This window comes from Episyrphus balteatus, chromosome 1 (assembly GCF_945859705.1).
Source record: "Episyrphus balteatus chromosome 1, idEpiBalt1.1, whole genome shotgun sequence".
Classification (NCBI taxonomy): Eukaryota; Metazoa; Arthropoda; class Insecta; order Diptera; family Syrphidae; genus Episyrphus; species Episyrphus balteatus.
Genome location: NC_079134.1, coordinates 65,359,444 through 65,383,993, shown reverse-complemented (window position 1 = coordinate 65,383,993; position 24,550 = coordinate 65,359,444). Strand labels below are relative to the sequence as shown.

Below are 24,550 nucleotides of genomic sequence, written 5' to 3'. Positions count from 1 at the left end.
TTAGAGATCTCTAAGTATAAAATGTATGATTTCCATTATACTTATATGAAACCTAAGTTTTCAGAAAAAAATCTTAGGCTGGCTTATATGGATACCGATTCATTTATATATCAAATAAGTACTGACGATTTTTATGATGATATAAAAGACGACATTAAAGATAAATTTGATACATCTGATTACCCTCCTAATAATCCCTTTGGTATTGCCCAGCTTAATATGAAAAAATTGGGTTATATGAAAGATGAGAATTGTGGGAAGATTATGAAAGAATTTGTTGGGCTACGAGCAAAAATGTATAGTATTGATATTCAGGATTCTCAAGTGATAAAAAAAACTAAGGGTGTCAAAGCGTCTGCTGTAAAAATATTAAAATTTGACAATTATAGAGACTGCTTATTTCAAAGAAAAGATTATTATTGTAAAATGATCAACTTCCGCTCCAAGCAACATACCATATATACACAAACAATCAATAAGAAAAGTCTTAGTGGCGAAGACGACAAAAGGTATATATTTGATAATAATGTCGATACACTTGCTTGGGGCCATTACAGTATTGATCCTTAAAAATACTTTAATATTATTAAAAAAAGTACTATACATGAGTAGCTATAATTTATTTAATTTTGTATATTTGATATAAGAAGAAAATTGTGTTATTTATAATATAATAGTTAAGCAATTTAAGAAAAATAAATATAAAACTTATTTAATAACAAGAGTCGTTTGATTAAAATTGCTTTCCGCAACTGGGATCTGTATGAATATCCAATGCTTTCAAACTCTGATCATCATATCTGGAACATGAAAACAACAACACAAATTGAAAAACCTAGATATATTATATTTGCACTTCAAACTGGAAAAAATAAAAAACTGATTGAGGACCCAACCTAATTTGACCATTGCGAACTAACAGACATAAAAGCATATCTTAACTCAGATGTGTACCCTCATGAAGACCTTAATATTTCATTTGAACGAAACAGATATAGCTTGTTATATAAAATGTACACCGATTTTCAAAAAACTTACTACAATAAAAATATGGCTGAGCCTCTTCTATCTCGGGAGCAATATAAATTGAATGCTCCGATTCGCGTTATAGATTGCAGACACCAAAATGAATCATTGAAATCAGGACCTATCGATATACGCTTGGAGATGAGAACATCAAACAAAATTCCTTCAAACACTTCAGCTTACTGCCTTATGCTACATGATCGCATTATTGAATATAACCCGCTTAACCAAGTGGTCACCAGGATTGTATGAAAATAAATTATATTATCAATAAAAAATATATTCATATAAACAAACACCAAGAGCCTTTTATTTACATTCATGTTTGAACATGAATACCACTCGAGCAACACGAGCTACAGAGTACCAAAGATACTGAGCCACCACCCCCCTCCCGAAATCCACCCTCTTGAGATCACCTTAAACAGCCACCACCCATCAAAGGCCCCACTTTAGTCATCAGCCACCACCCCCTACACCCACCCACCTAGATCACCTAAACCACCCATATCAGCCACCACCCCCCCCAACCCCCCACACACCTAGATCACCTAAACCACCCACATCAGCCACCATCCCCCCCCTACACCCACCCACCTAGGTGAGGTCACCTGTCCAACCTTCGCTCACCTGTACCTGACACACCTGTGTTTGATACACCTGTACCTAACGCACCTGTACCTAACGCACCTGTACCTGACACACCTGTGTTTGATACACCTGTACCTAACGCACCTGTACCTAACGCACCTGTACCTGACACACCTGTACGTACCTGTCTTACCTGTACGTACCTGTCTCACCTGTTCTCACCTGTTCACACCTGTTCTCACCTGTACACACCTGTTCTCACCTGTGAGCCACAGAGCCACTGGTCTAGAACGCCCTTAAACACACTACTGATCTAAAGGCTGCTTTTTATAAAGTGGATAGCAACGCCTTATTTTACAAATTATCGACTCTTGGAATCTCTTCGAAGATGATGGCTATTATACAGTCTCTGTATCTAAATACTGCTGCTGCTGTTTGGGGTGGTATGGGTTTGCCGGATTTCTTCTCCACTAACAAAGGTGTTCGACAGGGTACAGAGTTGTGTACTTAACTCTCTGCTCTTTATGCTCTTCTTAAATGATCTGAATGCCAAACTACCTGTTGGTTTGTTTGTTGATGGTCTTCAAATTAATGCCCTTTTATATGCTGATGACATTGTCCTCTTATAGGATAATCCTTCCAGTTTAAAACAACAGAGATGCGTACATCTGGTGAGCTAGAAAGCTGGTCTGCGAGTCAGTTTTTTTATAAAAAGATAACAAAATCCGATTTTTTCTAGATATATGAAACTAATCTAATATTTTTCTTCCCATTAAAATATCTCAATTCAACTAAGTAATTAATTCCATAACTTATTTTATTAAAGGTCACACCAAATGATGGTCTTCCGTCGGTTGTATGTTATGAATGCAGAAACAAACTTGAAGACTGCTACCAGTTTCGATTAGTGGCACTTAAAACGCAGATTGATTTGAAAACAATTCTACAAAATCATTTATCTAAAGTTGGTGCGGTAAGTAATATTCTGTGTTTATCAATGTTTATTTATAATACAGTCAAATAAGGAGAAAAAAGGGGTAAATCTCGGAATGAATGTTAGTAGAAATATTTTTTGCTCAATATCTTCCTTTTGCCATTCTATAACATATCTCAAAAGTCTAGAAAAATCTCATATCCGCTTTTCGATTTCAAGGTCAAATCGCGAAATGGAGATTTTCAAAATTAGCAAAAATAGGCTATGGTATTATATACACATATGATACATGATTTCAAGGTATTTTTTAATGCTGATTCCAAAAAAATCTAAAATCAAGACAATCTGACGTCTCTGGAAAGTTATTTTAAAAAATTAATAAGAAAAGTTTAAATTTTTGTATGTATACCAACATAAGCGACATGAGTTAAAGGTATTTTTTAACACTTATTCTAACAAAACTCACAAACAAGTCAACCTGACCATCCCTGAAAAGTAAAGCACCTTATTCATGTTGATCTGACACAAATATCTGAAGTGTAGTTTTTCAATTGTTTAAAATCTGCACCTTATCTTCAAACCAAGAAAATTAGGACTTGCGGACATGAGATTTTTTTAGATTTTTGAGGGTAGTTAAAGAATATCCAAACAAAGATTAAAATGAAAAAATTAGCCTATTAGCACTTATTCCTAAGATGAACAAAAATCTTCTTTAGTGCATATCCTAAAATTTGCCCCTCCATCAAAAAATACCATTATTTCGTAGTATATATATTTTTTGTAATGGATTGTTTTGATTTTTAATAATGATGGATTCTAAAATCTTCATGCAAAATTTAGTTCATCTACCATAACTTTTAAGGGTTTTTCGGCAGTAAGTTTGCAACTGTTATAATAATATGAGTTGAAAGATGAAAAACAGGTATAACTTTTTTCCAGAGACGTCAGATTGTCTTGATTTTAGATTTTTTGGAATCAGCATTAAAAAATACCTTGAAATCATGTATCATATGTGTATACCTATAATACCATAGCCTATTTTTGCTAATTTTGAAAATCTCCATTTCGCGATTTGACCTTGAAATCGCGACAAGCGGACATGAGATTTTTCTAGACTTTTGAGATATGTTATAGAATGGCAAAAGCAAGATATTGAGCAAAAAAAATTTCTACTAACATTCATTCCGAGGTTAAACCCTTATTTGACTGGATTATTACGGACTACTTATTTCTATTGAAACAAACTACATATATACAGGACAAATACTTGTTTGGCTTAAATTAACAAATTCTTTGTTAGATAGCTAACATTTTTCTTTTCTGACATTTTGGCAGAGGTTTCCTTCTTGTCGAGGAAAACATTATTTACCAAAATGAGGAAAAAATTATGCAAGCATGTGTAGTAGTACAACTAAAATAGTACATAAAATCAACAAATACAAAAAAATTGTTACACTCATGAAACTTGGCAAAAAGTTTGCTTTTGTGATAAGAACCAAGGATACAAAAGTCTATAAAAAAAAGTTGGGTGGAAGGGTGTTTTTTTGCGGACAAGAGGGAGGGGGTGAAGCTCAAAAATATAGTGAAAAACATTGTTCCTGAAATATAGTCATATAACACATTAGGGCGTTCGTTATTTTTTAATCAAGTTCCTAAGTGGAAAAACTGTTTCTAAATAATATAAAAATAATCCCCTAATTTTTTCAGATTTTTATTTTGATTTTTATTTTTCTAGGACTCAACCCCTATCCCTAGAAAAACTTTTACTTTAAAGCTATATCTAAAAATGGCCTCATAGGTCAACATGTACCTTTTTCAAATGAGAAAAAACGTTAACCCTCTTGGGGCGCCATCTAGCGTCAAAATAAAAATCCGAAAAAATTAGTAGTAAATAAAAAATATTTTGTTTAATTAATTATTTCTTATTATTAGGCAATGTTTTAGTGAAAGAATTGTAAAAAACAAAAATCAATTATGAGCGGAGGAAGTAAAATACTGCTGCAAAGTCGGGATTTTTTGAAATTTCACAAAAGCAGGTTTCACAAAAGCAGGTTTCACAAAAGCAGGTTATTTCAATTTTACAATTGTGGTTTTAGAAAGGGTTTATCAATGACCGAGTAAAAAAAAAAAAATAATTAACTGGGAATGCCCAGTTAATTTGTGCAGGTAGGTGCGTAGTAGAAACTTATCCCTACAAAATATGCAATACGATTTGGGATGATTGTTTTTAAAACAAATTACTATTTTTTCGGGTAGGTATATTGGGGAAATTACAAATCAGTATGAAAGGGTTAAATTGAAAGTTATGAATGAAATGTTTTAGTTCAAAAGGTGATTTCTTGCGAGAACTATATTTAATAGTAATCTTCCGAGTTCATTTAAAAAAGTAATAGTTTTATAAAAAACAATGGAAGAACAAAGTATTAGCTTAAATCTTAATAATAATATATTTTCTATTTGCGACAAAAGAAACTGCCGAAGTAAGGTATGGGGGACTCTTGCCGAAATAAAAAATCAAAATGGTGATACTATACCAAACTTTGTAGCATGCAGATCGTGCAAAAAAGTGATGAAAAATTTTAAAACAACGACGAACCTTTTGAGGCACAGATTTTTTAAAGAAACCTTGCCAAATATAAACAAAGAAGTGATTGTGTCGATGGCCGATAAGAAAGCAGTTTTTGATGTGTCCGTGAAGCTGTGTATTGAAGATATTAGACCGTTTTCTACTGTAGAAGGCTCTGGAATGCAGGCATTTGTTAAAGAGTGTATAAAAATCGGTGCTAAATATGGAGAACATGTTAACGTGAAAGACATGCTTCCCACTGGAACAACCATAAGCAACAATGTAAAAAATATTAAAGACAAATCAGTGGAAATAGTCAAAACAGAACTCGGTTTTATTAAAAACTTTTCGGCAACAACAAGCCAGAAATTTAAGTGATTTAAAATATAAAGTAAAACATTATTTAGTGAATTTGTTTTATCCCGAAATTAAAATGTTATTCAAAAGTGCGACATTTTTATATCCCCCGTGCAATAAAATGCAATTATTGTCCTCAACTGAAAAGACTGAAATATATGATTACATAAAGTCAATAGTTCCTGCTACTGCTGCGGCATCTGAAGATATTTTGGACGAACAACCAACAACTAAGTCCAGGGCCAGTTATATTTTCTCGGATTTTATGAATGAAAATACAACAACGAGCGTGAACTCTATTGATATTGAAATAGAAAGATGCATTCAGTTTAATTCGAAAGGCCCTGTGGATATTCTTCAATGGTGGTGTGAAAATGCATTTTCACAGGCTGGAAATATAATTACAGAAAAACGATCGAGGTTGAACCCAGAAACTGTAAATAATTTGATGATTGCGAATTCAAACTTAAAGATAAATCTAATTTAAATATTTTATTTTTTTTTTCATAATAAATAAATATAAATTTTTGTATCTAGCAATTAAGTTTTATTTAATTTTTCTTTTTGTTTTCTGTATTTAATTTAATTTTATTCTAATATATTTTTCTTCGTTTCATTATCTTGTCAAATTAATTAATTTAAATTAAACAAATGTAACTTGCTTTTGTGTACCAAACTGATTCTCTACTATTTATGCTACAAGAAAAACCACCCTCGAACACTATGAACATTTCCTTTCCAGTTCGAGTAATTCCGATCACATTGATCATAAACATTTCGTTCAGGATCATTTTACTCGAACAGAAAAATGATCCTTTGAACTCGTTTGAAATGTAGGATTACTTACGAGTCATCATACTCCACTTAAAATAAAAATAATTTTCATAATTTTTTATTATTTTTGTTATTTTTTTCTTCGTTATCCTAAACAGGAAAGCTCGAACATATTTGAGTTGTGTTGACTCTGTTTGTTCGAGATCGTTTTTTTCGAGTAAGTACTCGATGTTCGTAAACAATACTCGACTCGTTTGGTTCTCTGGTAGGTACCTACATTTTCCAAATTTCTATATAAAAACTTTTAAAAATTTAATCAACTTGAACTCTAAGAGCAAGTTCGTGCGACCCAGTCGTGATTTTATTTCACTATATTTTTGAGCTTCGAAGATACAGTAAAAAGCCAATGCTTCGTGCAAAACCTCTAAAAACTTAAGTATAAACGTTTAATTTGTCATCATCATTTTTGTTTTCACTAAAAAAAACACCCCTTTGATATTTGTATAGACACTTTGCTTCTTGTCTTGTAGTGGTGGTGGTTGTCAGGCAAATTACCCGACACACTTAGACCCTTATGGATCCATTGTGATACCACTGATGACTAGCCGAACAACTCGGAGTTTCTTATGAATAGCTATAGACTTTTTACCTCTTTTTTCACTAGATCGCTAGTGTCCTAATAGAAGCGTTCTCCTAGATGGAGTTTCCTTCTAATAGAGAGAGCAGGGCAGGTGCACAGAATATGTTGAACAGTTTCCTCTTCTTGTTCATCCATGCAACTTCTGCAGAAATCGTTAGAAAACACGCCTACTCTTTTTGCTTGTCTAGTAGACAATGTCTACCTATAAGACAGTGTCCTGTAAGAACACCTATGGTGGAGCTAATATGCATTCTGTTTAAATTCAACAAACCTTTTGAACGTTTCAAGTCTATACAAGGCCATATTTGTTTAGTAGCTAGGCAAGTATTACTCTGAGTCCATCTAAGGTTGGTTTTCTTTAAAGCGTCCTAATTTAGCATAAGTTTGCATGTAGCGATAGGTATTCCTATATTGTTCCTTTCTGGTTGTAGAGGAGTTATTGTTCCTTGTTTGGCAAGTTCGTCTGCCCTACAATTGCCTGGAATGTCTCTATGTCCCGGCACCCATACGAGGTGAATGTTAAACTGCTCAGACATCTCCCTTAGAGATGTTTGACAGTCGAGGACCGTGATTGAATTTGTAGTGACAGAGGCAAGAGATTTAATAGCAGCTTGGCTGTCGGAGAAGAGCCGAATATCCGTGTTGGATGTTACGTTTTCTCTGAGCCAAGGGAGAACCTCCTTAAGCGCCAGAATTTCTGCTTGGAACACGCTACATTGGTCTGGTAGGCGGAAGAAAAGACTGAGATTCAGGGGTTGACCTAAGGCTAAGCGCACCGCTTATGCACATTAGAGTGACCGCAACTCCCATAGAAAAAAATTTTTGTCGAATTTTTTTCGGGGGAACCCCATTCAATGTTCCGCCTTTGCAGATTTTTAGATAGCCAAAATTTCAGCTCGATTGGATAAGTCTAAATGGTGCCGACACTCGCTCAAAGTATCAAAAATCTCTGTTTTTTCACTGTTTTTCGAAGAAAATTAGCTCTAGCTCCCAAACAGATAGGGTTATTTTCACTTTTTATATATTAAATTAAAGGTAGTGTTGTTACACATAATTCAGATGCTAAATTTGTTTAGTTTTACTAAAAAAAAAATATTGTCATCAATTTAAATTTTCAGTACTTACCTCAAAAAGAGCTGAAGTGCAAACTCGATTTAAAATGAAAATTTCTATGTTATAGATTGATGTAAGGTATCTAATCGAAATGCTTGTCGTTTAATATATAATAATATATAATAATTATATCAACAATAGAATCACAGAGTAAAATTGACAAGACAAACTTCTAGGAGTACCAGTTACAAGAAAGTCAGTCTAGAAATGATTATAAGGAATTTCTTCAGTTGGTTTTAGTTTTTGTTGGAATTCTAGAAGGAAGCGTAGTTGGATTCAGAACACCAGGAGCCACTCATCATGCTAGGTGGATGGCCAAAGCTATTTATAGTTTAAAAATATTCATGTTTCGAAGCCAGTTTAAAATAAGTAACGAGGAACGAAATTCTCTCGGTGATATCTGCGTTTTCATCGTAAAAATTTACTGCAATGCTTGGTTTAATGCCCGAAGAGCTTATGTGGCTCCTAAACAAAATCTTGATCTTTTGCGTAATTGCATTGAATACCGCAAGATTGACAAAGACATTTCAGAGAAGGCTCTTGCTAAATTCTCAAACCATTTATGGTATTTGAGTTCAGATCTGGTAGGTCTGGCGTTCTTTGACCCAACTTTACCAGATGGCGAAAAATCAGAAATGGCCAACATAATTTTGAAAAACAACGAAACGGAAACCAACAGAAAAGTAAAGCCAAAACTACAGACACATGAAGTTGAACAATTTGTCACAGCAGGGTTAAAAAATATTGTGAACAAAGAAACATTGAACTTTTTCAGCCGATTGAAAATAAACACAAGTTTTCTCAAAGAACCTCCAAATCTTTGGCCCGAAAACCCGTATTTTAAATAAGGCTTTAAAAAAGTGCAATCACTTAAAGTCGTAAATGACATTGCAGAAAGAGGAGTCAAATTAATAGCCGATTTTAATAACCTTTTAACTAAAGATGAGAAACAAAAACAAAATGTACTTCAAGTAGTCAGTGAGTGCCGAAAATTGTATCCTGATGCTTCCAAAACTACTTTAAGTAAATCTCGTGATTAAATTTTTTTAGTATTTACTTCATTATGTATAAGAAATGTAACACGATGTTAAATATTTTGTTTTTTAGAAATCTGTTAAATGTTTCGTTTTTTTTTAACAGTAAAAAAAAATTTATTTTAAATCGAGTTTGCTCCTCAGCTCTTTTTGAGGTAAAAACTGAAAATTTAAATTGATGACAATATCTTTTTTTTTAGTGAAACTAAACAAATTCAGCATCTGAATTACCTACCTACCACTACCTTTAATTTAATATATAAAAAGTGAAAATAACCCCATCTGTTTGGGATCTAGAGCTAATTTTCTTCGAAAAACAGTGAAAAAACAGAAATTTTTGATACTTTGAGCGAGTGTCGGCACCATTTAGACTTATCCAATCGAGCTGAAATTTAGGCTATCTAAAAATCTGCAAAGGCGGAACATTTTATGGGGTTCCCCCGACCAAATTTCGAAAATCGATTTCTTGCGTTCACTCTAATGAACATACTAGCTGACCTTTGGACTTTGATAAGCTTGTTTAACTTTATCGCTTTGTCCAGTGCGGTTCACCAAACTATCATCCCGTATGTAAATATTGGTCTTATAACCGATATGTATAGCCAGTGTGCGATGTTAGGTGAAAAGTCCCATTTGCCACCAATGGCTTTTTTGCATGAAAAGTGTGCCACATTTGCTTTCTTAACCCTTTCTTCAATACTGAGCTTCCAGGTCAGTTTTTTTTATCAAAAATGAGTCTTAAATATTTAGCTTGATCGGATAGAGTAAGTGTTTCATCTTAAATTGTAGGGAGTTTGAAGTCTGGAATCTCTTGAAGAGGACAAGTTTCGTTTTGTGGGGATTAATATCCAATCCACATCATCTAGCCCAGTGAATTAGCTTGTTTAAAGCAGTTTGTAGCAGTTCTGCAAGTGTCTGTGGGTATTTGCCCGAAACGGCAATTGCCACATCATCCGCGTAGGCTATAACCTTAAAACCTTCTCCTTCTAGGTCTAGCAGCAGTTCGTTGACTACCAAGTTCCATAGGAGAGGTGATAAGACCCCTCCCCTCTGTTGGCTGCTCTACGCGTTTTGAAGTTTCCCATTTCTGAACTTGTATCGAACGAAGAGTTCATCAACTCTCGTTCGATGTTTTTTGATAGTTGAACAGAGCTACCTTGTGCTCTCGTTCTATGTTTCTATGTTTTATCTCCTTCTTATTGGAGAGAAACCATTTTATTTTTAGTCTTAAGACGAAAGCGGAAAGATTCGGACAGAAAGTTTGGTTATCGGAAAGATATTTTTGTTAACGGAAAGTTTTATCATTGGAGAGAATAAAAAATCTGATCGTGGTTTTTGCTTCGGCTTTTCCACGTTAAATCGTTTGTTTTATTTAAATGATTATTTTCAGCTTATACGATTAGTACTTGTCCTTAGACTTGTGCTAAAACAGAACTGATAATCCTGCTGCTAAGCATGATGTCTATCATGTTCTTAAGCGGGTCTTCTATTCTGAGATTGTCTAGAGCATTCATGATTGCTGAGTTCCTCTATGTCTAAAAAAGCGACAAGAATGTACTCTTTGAAGTGTAGGGAATATTCAATGGTGCTAACCAGAGAATGGAGAGCAGTTTCCAGCGATTTCCCCTTAGTGAAGCCATGTTGTTAGAGATCGGACATGGTTCTATTTCCTGTCTTAGATGGATATCTTTCATTCTTTCTAGAGTTTTAAGCAGAAAGGATGATAGACTAATAGGTCTTAAATCTTTTGGAGTGACATGAGAGCATTTTCCCGCCTTTGGTGTAAAAACCACCTTAGCTTCTCTCCAGGCCTTTGGAATATACGAGAAGCTTATACAGCTTATCATTATAATTTCTAACTTCCGCAGTATGATATCTGAGACGTGTTGTAGTTCGGCGGGTATAATACCATCTAGACCAGGTGATTTGTATGAATGGAAGCTGTTTATTGCCCATATAAGTCTATCCTTGGAAAAAAGATCTTTACTAATTTGTTAAAATTTGCTGGATCGGTGACCAATGTCACTTATTGTATTCGAGCTACCAGGGAAGTGAGTGTCTAGTAGCAAGTTTAGTGATTCCTCATAGGAGCCATATTAGTCTTTTGGCGAGCTCGGCATGGTTGGATTAGTTGAAAGGATTATCCTAAGTCTAGATGCCTCAGAGGAGTCTTCAATTTTACTACAGAAGTTCCTCCAGGAGGATCTTTTACTTTTCCGTAGTTGTTTCTTGTAACTTTTGAGAGAAACTTTGTACAGGTCCCAGTCTAATGGGTTCCTTGTTTGTTTAGCCCTATTGAAAGCCTTTCTACAGTCTTTCCTGAGCGATTCCAGCTCTTTGTTCCACCAGTGCGGTTTTTTCTTTCTTATTATGGTAAAGGGACAAGAGATAGCCATGGAGTTATTTAGAGCTTTAGTGAAGTGAGATCGTTGACTTCTAAGTCAAGATCATCAGTATTAGAAGGGAAGATATTGTCTTAATTATTATAGCAGATATTGAAAGTTTCCCTATATTAAATTATTCCTTACTTCGTGACCTTTGTTGAATTAAATATTTAATCTTATGTGGGCTTGAGGTCTTTTACTTAGCTTTTTCTAATTTATAAAGCCGACGTTTCGAGTGTGTTTACACTCTTCTTCAGGGCTAAAAATTTTTTTTTTTTTCTTAAATCAATTAAAAGATGCTTGTTACAACTAAAATCCAATATACTTACATTCTATTTAATCTAAAGAAATTAATCTTAAAATCTTCTAAATCTTTGTTTTGCTTTTTGGTTTGTTTATGCTTAAATATTTCGAAATTCAAAAATTAAAAGTCTTGAAAAAGACGTTTTCAATCATTGAAATTCCAAAATATAAAAATTTTTAAATCAATTTGATAAGAAATTCAAAATTTCTTATCAAATATAATCTACAAAATCAAGTTAAGTTTAAAACTAAACCTAAATTTAAATTTACCATTAAATAATACTTAACCTAAATTAATCCTTTGAACAAACTGACTATAAATATTAATTAGTCCTTCACAATCAGATCGTCTATTTACCGTATTATCGGTATCTAATATATGTACCATTTCTATTAACATTCTCTTACTATAATGTTTTTCTGTGTCTAAAATATCTACGTCAGTGAAGTTTGGTCTATGACCCTCATCAATACAATGCAAAGCTAAAGCTGTTTTTTGCGAATGTCCGCTATTTATATCAGATCTATGACCAGTAGAGTGTCCCAGCCTATAAGGGCGATTTTTTTTTTCGTTTTTGAATACGCATACCCTTTAATTTTTTTCTAATTGACCCAAATAACTAAAATATAGAATATTATAGAAATCGGATAACGATAACCCGTGCCGACTTAATGCCAAACTTTTAAGAAAAAAATGTATGGGAATTGTAGGAAAAAATTTTATTTTAAAACTTTTTTTTATTATTAAATTAAACACTATTTAATATACATTTTTAAAAGAATATTATTTATTTTCAAAAGCACATTATTTATTGTAATTTCTTTTTAAAGTTTTCTTTTTACAGTCAGGGTACATTAGTCTGTGTTCCTGTACGCAACGCAGTAAAAATTGCTTTTGTTCCTCTTCTACGGTGATTTTGCGTAATTCCACTGACATCTTGACTAAACCAAAGTTATGCGTTCACTAAGAAAACAAACAAGTAATGACTAAACACCAATACGATATTATTATGATAGGGCGAAATCATCAAGTACTGACATGTATCAACGCAAGTCGGCACGGGTTGCTGTGGTCCTAGTTACATGAAATTTTATTTATACGTGTTTTAACACGATTCAAAAATAATTAGAGGGTATGCGTTAAAAAAAAACAACTTTAATTTTTTTGGGACACTCTAGACCAGCTATACGATTCTTTAGTTTTTGCATTGATGTACCTACATAAACTGAAGGACAAGAATTTGTCCCATCTCCTAAACATTTAATTTTATAGACAATATTAGATTTTTCATTTTTAGAAAGTTTACCTTCTAAATTCGAAAACAATGAAGTTCTTAGGATATTTGCCGACTTAAAAGCAATGCGAACATTTTCTTTATTTCTTATAGGAGCGTTTAAAATTCTTTTTGAAAGATGAGGAATATATTGAACATTTCTGTAAGAAAATTGTGTAACATTTGTTACTAAATTTGTCTGAACCAAAGGATTGAAATATTGATTCAATAATGTTCGTATTATATTCAAAGGAATTGGAAAGTAAAGTATCCGTAATTATTTTAATGTTTTTTTCGCGAAAGACAATGTCACTAATACTCAATACTCTATTAACGAATTTTTTTGCTGTATTGATTATAACTTGTTTAGGCTGTTTAGAATTGTAATTAATAAGACGACCTGAAGATGTTGGTTTCTTATACCAATCAAATATTAATCGATTATTTCTTCTTATCACTAGCACATCAAGATATGGAAGTTTTCCATTATTTTCAAACTCAACTGTGGATTTTCCTGTAGTTACGAAAACCAGTGGGTTTTATAAATTCACCTTCGAGATTAAATTGAATATACCTATGATCTGAGAATGAGTGATCATTAGATACAGTCCAATTCCTTATCTTGTGGTGGATTGTTTGTGATATAGGGGTAATGTCCAATACCTCTTGTCGGTTCTTTGTGACAAAGGTAGGTTCATTACCAATATTACAAATAAGGAGACTAGTACTTAGAATAAAATCAAAAAGTGACTCACCTCTTTCATTTACGTCAGTACTCCCCCACACTGTGTGATGATCGTTAGCATCACTACCAATTAGGAGATCTACTTCTTGGCTCGCTGCTGCTGTTTCTCCCCCGGAGGCGGCCCACAATCATTTCTTAAATAAGAAGACGTAATCCAATATATTGCTTTGGCGGTCTGCAGTCTAGCGGTTGTGATATCACGATCGCTATAAATTGGTAGTAAAAATACTGTTAGTGTTTTCTTTGCTAGTATGCAGGATCTAGGCTCACCTTTATCCCTAGCATACAGCAGAGAATAATCTTTCGTCCCGAGGCCTCTCACCAAGGATTTTACAATCCAAGGTTCCAGGATCAGGACTATATCCTCTCCGGACTTACTTAGTCGGAGAAGAAGGGCGGCCGAAGTCTTTATCGAGTGTTGGAGATTAATCTGCACCACCTGCAGCATGGCTACAACCAGTACGATCAACCTCCACCACTGTGGCATTAGGGTCCTCCGTTTCTGAGGTAGAGTTTAATATATCATCCTCAGATAGAAGAACCTCAAGCGTGTCATTGTCAGTGTCCATGTTGGACAATCTTGCAGCCATCTCATCATCTCCATTACGGAAGATATTATTTTTGCGTCCTTTTCGGACACTGTGTTATTGATCGCGTCCTTTTCGGACACTATGTTTTGGTTCGCGTCCTTTTCGGACACTGGGGTTTGTTTTGTTCCCTCTTCGGGAACTATCGAAGATGGCGTCTGGAATAGAAGAGCTGCATGATGCATCCACTTCCATTGCTGAAAGTGCTTTGTATATGCCCAATTCATCCATCTCAGACTCAGCTGTATGGCCTGCAAGCCTTGCCATCTCCTCATCTTTCTTATAAATTTTGAGCACAAGGCTGTCAAAACCATACTGGATAACTCCCCCGGTTGCAGCCAGAGGATCCAGTGATTCTTTGTTGATTATTACAAGAGCAGATCGATAGTGCCCCACCGGCTCTTTTTCGATGATTGGGACTTTCCAATCGTGAATGGGCAGAGAAGGATTACTGAATTGAATCAGTCGGAGAACCATCTCTGGTGACGTGTGTAATGCCGGGACCAGAATGCGAGCTCTCGGCCTGCAGGGGATTTCTTCCCTTGCCACAACCTCCAGCTTAGCACCTGGCCAGATCTCACCCAAACAACCCACAGCTAGCTTATAGATATGTAAAGATCCCTGATCCTCGCAAACGATGAGTTTGACCCTATTTTGGTGCCATCCTCCGTCGCTCACTTTTGGAAGGGGTCCTGGGTTCTCCTAAATCTGAACCCGAGGTAGGTGAGCCCTGACGTCCGCCCAATGATCAGGTGAGATGTTCCCATCTAAATTGCTTCTGTCGATGACCGCAACAGTAACCTTTTCCCTGACCATATCACTAAAGATTTCCCCAATTCGAAGTGCCGGTGGTACACCATCCATCCCTTGCTTTTTTGGGTTGAGGTTTTTCATCCTCAAAGGACCTTTCACGGTTAGACGTAGAGTCTCCGCTGGTCCTCTCCATCACCTTACGCGCCCACTTGGGCTTGCTGAGTTCAGATCGACTTCTTTCCCCCGTAGCTTTTTCAGCATCGAGTCCGATGATCTTCTTCGCTCGGCGAAGCTCATTAGAGGGCCTGGATCTCGTTTTCTCCCTTCCTTGGCCGAGCTGGAGTTCTTGTTCAGAACTGCAGCTCCACCAAGCAGCGTTACCGTTGAACATTTTTGAAAGGTCGCTAAAAAGTCGCTTTAAGAAAAAAAAAGTCGCTTATCTAAAAAATTGAAAAAAGTTGCTTTTTTGTCGAAAAAGTCGCTATATGAAAAAAAGGTCGCTAAACCGTTTTCGTATGTTTTTACATAGAAAAATAAACAGAAGTTGTCTTGAAACAAAGTTTTTATTAAAAAAAAAAAAAAATAACAAAATTAGAAACTAAAAAGTAGTTGTCTGTAAAGCCGGTTTACGGACGATGATTTTACGTGATAACGTCATAAGAAAACAGTTCGTGTGCTTTTGTTAAAAAAATGATCTAAAAATTATTTATTTACCAACTTTCTTGTAAAATAAATTATAAGATATAATAAATCTTATAGTAAAGTACTTAAACTAAAGATAAAGACCTAACATATACATATATAACTGTATGATTTGTGGAAAAACGGAATAACTTTTTGAATCCTATCATAATTTAGAAGAAAAAGCTAAATCAAATACCTTTTCTTTCTTTTCTCATTATATCAATTTTTTATATGAAAAACTTACAAAAAAAATTACGCCATTAAAAAGATTAATATTTTTTCTAGAGAATAAAGCCATCCTTAGATTTTTACAATGCGTAAAAGGTAAAATATCCATTTTTGTCATATACATTTTATACCATCTGAAAGCCTATTGTTTCCGCTGTAAATATTCATATCAACCATGTCTGCCGACATCTACAAAAAGAGCTAGAATTTTTTGAATCCAATCAGTTTTCATCAAAAAAAGCAAAAATATCAATCGAAAATTTTAGCAACCACATTCACAAAAGAAATCCCCCGATCATTTTCAACATCGTTTACAGGTCCTTTTTTATGCAGTTGACTGGTTAAAGGAGCTAGGGACTTCACCTGACGAAAAAATTTGATTGAAACAATTTAATAACATTGCATGAAAACTATCACAAGCATTTTTGAAAAACTCGTAGCTTATGCGATCATTTCCCGGGGCTTTATTATCTTTAGCTTGTTTCAAGACAACATGCAGTTCTTCAATAGAAATATTACTACCTACATAGTTCCTCAATACTTACAAGCTGCTGCGCATAGTAAAAGCTACAGTATGTATTTTTAGCTTCAAGAAGGATTTTAAAATATTATGCAAGTCTATTTGCTGAAATTTGGACACCACAACTAAAATTCTGACCATTTATTTGTTTCAGCATCCAATATGACCAATATGATTTTGAATCTTTTGTTTGTGCTAATTCAAGGGCTTGTACAATTTCATAATAAGCTTTTTTCTCCGCACAAAGTGATTTAAACATTCTATTTGCTTCAAAATACCTGTCCTATATCTGTAAATCCGAAGAATTCCTATACAGTTTAAGCATGCTAAATGATGCAGCTCTTAACCGCCGACAATCATTATTGAACCATTTTTGTTTCGGTTTAAAGGTGAAGTTTGGAGAATATGGCACTGAATCATAAAGGCCTTTCAACAAAAGTTCGCGTTTGTTCCAAGAATTTTACTCCTGAGCAATATTGATAGAAGACAAATTACTATTTAATCTTGGTATACTGTCTCAAAACCTTTTATGCATTTCAATTTAGGAAGTTATTGGAGTTCTCTTGATTCCATTTGACTATTTAGTGATAAGAAAACTACGATTGGCAGGTGGTCAGAGAATATATGTGTGCATACGGCTAGGTATTGCACATAAGTCAATAACCGTTTTTCCTTGGCCACCTACAAATGTAAAGTCCCCTTTGAAATCTTTTTGTGAACATCCATTTAGAATGAACAAATCAAAGCTTTGAAAGATGTCCATCAGAAGCCTTCCATTTGAATTTTCTACTATATCACAAGATTCTCCACCCAAACTGAAATTATTATTATTATCGACTTTCGTTAGCATTCTCAGCTCCTATGGAGCTGGAAAAGTACCTGTTCCGGGCTATGCCAAGGGATCAGGGTCTGTTGGAGCATAGACCATGTTCTAGCCCGTTAGTTGGAGTTGGTCTGAAGGAATCTTCGCACGATGTTGCAAGGGTTAAGTATCACAGATTTTTGCATTGTTTGTAAAGCACTTTCAAGACTGTGCTGTTTCAGGTGTTCAAGGAGACTCTTTGGAATCAATCCAGTTGCTGAGATAATTTTTGGTGTTATTGATACTCTCTCAACTTGGTACATCATCCGCATCTCATCAGCAAGTTCCGTGTATTTTCCCACTTTTGTGCTGTATGTTGTTATTTAGTGGTATGGCTATATCAAATAGGTTGATCACATTTGCAGTCTTATCGAATAGTACTATATCAGGTTTGTTTGCTCTAATAGTGCGATCAGTTATGATCGATCTATCCCAATACAGTTTAGCGGTGTTGTTTTCCAGAACAGATAGTGGTTCATATTTATAATAAGGTACTATTTCCGATATTAATTTGTGCTTTTTCACCAACATTTGATGAACTATTTGAGCAACTTGATTATGTCTCACCGTATAATCAACTCCTGCTAATAAGGAACATCCTCCGATTATGTGGTCTATCGTTTCCGGATGGTTGTTGCAACGTAAGGTTTTCTTTCAGGATAAACTTTCGATAGTTTCTTGTTGCTATTACTTTGTCCTGAATAGCGATCATGAATCCTTCAGTTTCTCCAAAAAGATAGCCGCTTTTCAACCAGAGATTGGAATTGATTAGATCGATGTGGCTTTGGTACATTTGTCCTGGGTGTACACCATGTAAGGTCTTGGCTTTCCAGATTCCTATCAACTCTTCTTTTGAATTTACGTTGCTTGGAACTTGAAACTCTTCTTCCCTTAAATTTAAAGGAGTGTAGTTTTTATCTGCGAGACACACAGTGCGGATCATATCGGATGAATCAATTTGCTCCCTGAAATAATCTCTAAGCTTCGATACTTGAGAGTAGTGAAGATTAAGGATATCCAGAAGTCCTCGTCCACCGGCTTCATTCGGAAGAGAGCATCGCTCTACTGCACTTCTTGGATGAAGGCAAAGGTGTTTTGACAAATTCGTTCTGATGGATGTCGAAATTTGGTCAAGATCCGTTACTGACCATTTTACGATTCCAAACGAGTAAGTCAGTACAGGAATTGCCCAGGTGTTGATAGCTCTACGCTTGTTTCCGGCATTCAAGTGGGATTTAAGAATTTTCCTCATCCTTTGGTCGAATTGGTTTCGTACTCTATTCTTAATTTCTCCATTTGCTATTCCCTTTAGTTGCGTAAAACCAAGATACTTATAGTTTTCTCCTGTTATTAGGTTTGCGATGCTGTTGTTATCATCTATAGGGAATCTATCGGTGTCATCTAGGACTTTACCTTTTTGGATGTGGATGGTCTTACATTTTTCGATCCCGAACTCCATTCCAATATCGTCACTAAACCTTTTCACCTGCTCTATCATTCTATAAAGCTTGTCTTTGTTGTTCGCATAGAGCTTTAAATCATCTATATACAACAGGTGGTTTATTTGTTGATTTCCAGTTTCGGCTTTTAGACTAAATCGAATGCTGAGTTTTCTGAGCATTTTACTCAATGGATTCATGCCCAGACAGAACCATAGGGGGCTGAACGCGTCTCCTTGAAAAATTCCACATTTAATGGGAATTGGAGGGCTGGAATTAGGACCCAAGTGGAGCCTAACACTCCATTTCTGCATACCAATCTCCATAAAGCGAATATCATTAGAGTCAATCCTGTATGTTTTGAGAATTTGCAATAAATATGGATGTGGGAGGCTATCAAATGCTTTTTTGTAATCAATATACCCCATGGAAATATTGCGTTTGCTTTGAAGTGCTTGGTGCACTATTGTTAATTGTTCCTTGCATCCCATAGAGTTTCTCGAGCATCCTTTTTGTTCGCTTGTTATGATATTGTTAATAGTGCAGTGTTGGTATACGCGATTGGTTATGACTTTTGTTAAGAGCTTATATGTTGTAGAAAGACATGTGATAGGTCTGAAATTCGCTGGATCTGATGAATTGGTCCCTTTTGATATAAGAAATCAAAAGTCATCAAAAATGTTGGAATTCTTTCAGGTTCTATCAGCAAGTCAGTAAAAAATTCGGCAATGTAAATATGAGACGTTGTCAGCTTCTTGAGCCATATGTTTTGTACTTTATCGGGGCCGGCTGACTTCCAATTGCTAGTTTCTCTTATTGCTTCTCTTACTTCATCCAGAGTAATGTTGGTACAACTATCTTCATCTTCTTCAGCTATCCATGCTGTTTCTAAGTTGATACTTTTTGGTCTGCTCCAAACATCTTTCCAGAATTCTACAACTTGCTCCATGGGTGGAAGAGTAGAGTTATTGATCGCTTGCGGATCTTCCATTTGACGGTAGAACGGTTTCTTCTAAAAAATTGATTTTGAAGTTTCCGAGCTCGGCATTTCTTAAATCTCGCGAGTCTTTTTGCATACGATGCAAGTTGCTGCGTTTTTCTATCCTTGATGTCCGTTACTAGGTCTGATGTTAAGTTTCTTATTGCGGTTGGTGATATTATATGTTTAATACGCCTGATGACTTGCTTTGATCTTACTCCACTAGCATAAGCTGTAATTCTGCCTAGCTCTTGCCTGATCTTGTTTATTTTGTGGGTAAGCCGGCGTTCCCATCGAGGTGTTGTATCAGCAGAATTCTGGGATGGGGTTCTTCCTCCTGTCAACATTCGTTTCCCCATTGTTCTAACAACAGCGACTGCAGAGATGTATATGAGGCAATGAAGCTGCTCAATATTCGTTGCTGTTGGAAGGTAGTTAGGCAGAATGTGGATGTTTACCATTTCAGCGAGCTCATTGACTTTGTTGTTGTTGTAAAGTCTCGGAATTCCATCTCTCAGCGGGGGGTCACTATTTTCGTATATTGTAAGTGCTGCTCTGAAATTTTCGCGGAGCGCACTCACAACATCAGTATTAGGATTAGGATCATTTTCCCTATCTTCATTGGTGTTAGATGTTGGTTCCCCAACTATAGATGGGCTGTGTGTGTTGTTTTCCGCTGCTTCATCCGCCTCAGATTCATGTATGCTTGCTGCGGGTAAATCTTCGTGTTGCTCAATGTGCTCTGTTTGTATGTGAGCAGTTAAGTGGTGTTCAGCTTGTTGTTTCACTTCTTGAATTTCTGGCATTGTGAGGAGTTGTTTAGTCATAATAGCCCTCTTTCTATCGGCAAGATTTTGCTCTGTGATCCTTGACAGGTCTGGGAACTGTTGCAAAAACAGGGATCTCATTTGTGGTCTATATACATGCATTTGGGTTTCTATTTTAGTAGCTATGAAGTAGCAACGTATAACACTTTTATTCATTTCAGGTGTCCATTTAATACGTTGCCTTGGTAGACCTGTTTGTGTGGTTGTCGTGGTATTCCTCGACAAAGCACGTAAAACAGGCGGTTGGTGTTCTTTAATTTGCATTGATGGGCTATGGTTGTTGTGAGTTGCTTCTTCGGGTAACCCGATCAGATTTCTCACTGGAATCTGATCACCAACGGTTCGCATGCTGTCACCCCCAGCGTTGGCTCCAGGTGGTGCCCCGACGACTTCGGGCAGCGGCAATCTGTCTAAGGTTCTTTCGTTGTGAGTCTCCATTTTAATTTATGAGTTGTGATAATTGGTCACATTTTATTTCTACACTTCTGTCTGATTGACGCGGGTGGCCCGTTATCAACCAGATAAAAGTTTTGCAAAAATAAAACGCTTAAGCCACCTAGCCACTTCAAGGCATATCCCTTAGGCGGTTATTATTATTATTATTATTATTATTATTATTATTATTATTATTATTATTATTATTATTATTATTATTATTATTATTATTATTATTATTATTATTATTATTATTATTATTATTATTATTATTATTATTATTATTATTATTATTGTTGTTGTTGTTGTTGTTGTTGTTGTTGTTGTTGTTGTTGTTGTTGTTGTTGTTGTTGTTGTTGTTGTTGTTGTTATCATTATCATTATCATTATTATTATTATTATTATTATTATTATTATTATTATTATTATTATTATTATTATTATTATTATTATTTATTATTATTATTATTATTATTATTATTATTATTATTATTATTATTATTATTATTATTATTTAATTATTATTATTATTATTATTATTATTATTATTATTATTATTATTATTATTATTATTATTATTATTATTATTATTATTATTATTATTGTTATTATTATTATTATTATTATTATTATTATTATTATTATTATTATTATTATTATTATTATTATTATTATTATTATTATTATTATTATTATTATTATTATTATTATTATTATTATTATTATTATTATTATTATTATTATTATTATTATTATTATTATTATTATTATTATTATTATTATTATTATTATTATTATTATTATTATTATTATTATTATTATTATTATATTATTATTATTATTATTATTATTATTATTATTATTATTATTATTAATATTATTATTATTATTATTATTATTATTATTATTATTATTATTATTATTATTATTATTATTATTATTATTATTATTATTATTATTATTATTATTATTATTATTATTATTATTATTATTATTATTATTATTATTATTATTATTATTATTATTATTATTATTATTATTATTATTATTATTATTATTATTATTATTATTATTATTATTATTATTATTATTATTATTATTATTATTATTATTATTATTATTATTATTATTATTATTATTATTATTATTATTATTATTATTATTATTATTATTATTATTATTATTATTATTATTATTATTATTATTATTATTATTATTATTATTATTATTATTATTATTATTATTATTATTATTATTATTATTATTATTATTATTATTATTATTATTATTATTATTATTATTATTATTATTATTATTATTATATTATTATTATTATTATTATTATTATTATTATTATTATTATTATTATTATTATTATTATTATTATTATTATTATTATTATTATTATTATTATTATTATTATTATTGATTATTATTATTATTATTATTATTATTATTATTATTATTATTATTATTATTATTATTATTATTATTATTATTATTATTATTATTATTATTATTATTATTATTATTATATTATTATTATTATTATTATTATTATTATTATTATTATTATTATTATTATTATTATATTATTATTATTATTATTATTATTATTATTATTATTATTATTATTATTATTATTATTATTATTATTATTATTATTATTATTATTATTATTATTATTATTATTATTATTATTATTATTATTATTATTATTATTATTATTATTATTATTATTATTATTATTATTATTATTATTATTATTATTATTATTATTATTATTATATTATTATTATTATTATTATTATTATTATTATTATTATTATTATTATTATTATTATTATTATTATTATTATTATTATTATTATTATTATTATTATTATTATTATTATTATTATTATTATTATTATTATTATTATTATTATTATTATTATTATTATTATTATTATTATTATTATTATTATTATTATTATTATTATTATTATTATTATTATTATTATTATTATTATTATTATTATTATTATTATTATTATTATTATTATTATTATTATTATTATTATTATTATTATTATTATTATTATTATTATTATTATTATTATTATTATTATTATTATTATTATTATTATTATTATTATTATTATTATTATTATTATATTATTATTATTATTATTATTATTATTATTATTATTATTATTATTATTATTATTATTATTATATTATTATTATTATTATTATTATTATTATTATTATTATTATTATTATTATTATTATTATTATTATTATTATTATTATTATTATTATTATTATTATTATTATTATTATTATTATTATTATTATTATTATTATTATTATTATTATTATTATTATTATTATTATTATATTATTATTATTATTATTATTATTATTATTATTATTATTATTATATTATTATTATTATTATTATTATTATTATTATTATTATTATTATTATTATTATTATTATTATTATTATTATTATTATTATTATTATTATTATTATTATTATTATTATTATTATTATTATGATTATTATTATTATTATTATTATTATTATTATTATTATTATATTATTATTATTATTATTATTATTATTATTATTATTATTATTATTATTATTATTATTATTATTATTATTATTATTATTATTATTATATTATTATTATTATTATTATTATTATTATTATTATTATTATTATTATTATTATTAATATTATTATTATTATTATTATTATTATTATTATTATGATTATTATTATTATTATTATTGTTATTATTATTATTATTATTATTATTATTATTATTATTATTATTATTATTATTATTATTATTATTATTATTATTATTATTATTATTATTATTATTATTATTATTATTATTATTATTATTATTATTATTATTTTTTTTTATTATTATTATTATTATTATTATTATTATTATTATTATTATTATTATTATTATTATTATTATTATTATTATTATTATTATTATTATTATTATATTATTATTATTATTATTATTATTATTATTATTATTATTATTATTATTATTATTATTATTATTATTATTATTATTATTATTATTATTATTTATTATTATTATTATTATTATTATTATTATTATTATTAGTATTATTATTATTATTATTATTATTATTATTATTATTATTATTATTATTATTATTATTATTATTATTATTATTATTATTATTATTATTATTATTATTATTATTATTATTATTATTATTATTATTTAATTATATTATTATTATTATTATTATTATTATTATTATTATTATTATTATGTATTATTATTATTATTATTATTATTATTATTATATTATTATTATTATTATTATTATTATTATTATTATTATTATTATTATTATTATTATTATTTTATTATTATTATTATTATTATTATTATTATTATTATTATTATTATTATTATTATTATTATTATTATTATTATTATTAT

General features: G+C 30.8%; 1 protein-coding gene across 2 annotated transcripts in view; it reads left to right on the top strand.

Annotated features, from left to right (window-relative positions):
• The window catches only part of LOC129907700 (uncharacterized), a 196,885-nt gene that overhangs the window by 96,935 nt on the left and 75,400 nt on the right, over positions 1-24,550 (top strand). For both annotated transcript variants that reach the window (XM_055984024.1, XM_055984025.1), the window contains exon 2: positions 2,444-2,590. In XM_055984024.1, coding sequence (XP_055839999.1) covers positions 2,444-2,590 — 147 coding nt within the window. The remainder of the gene's footprint in view (positions 1-2,443; positions 2,591-24,550) is intronic.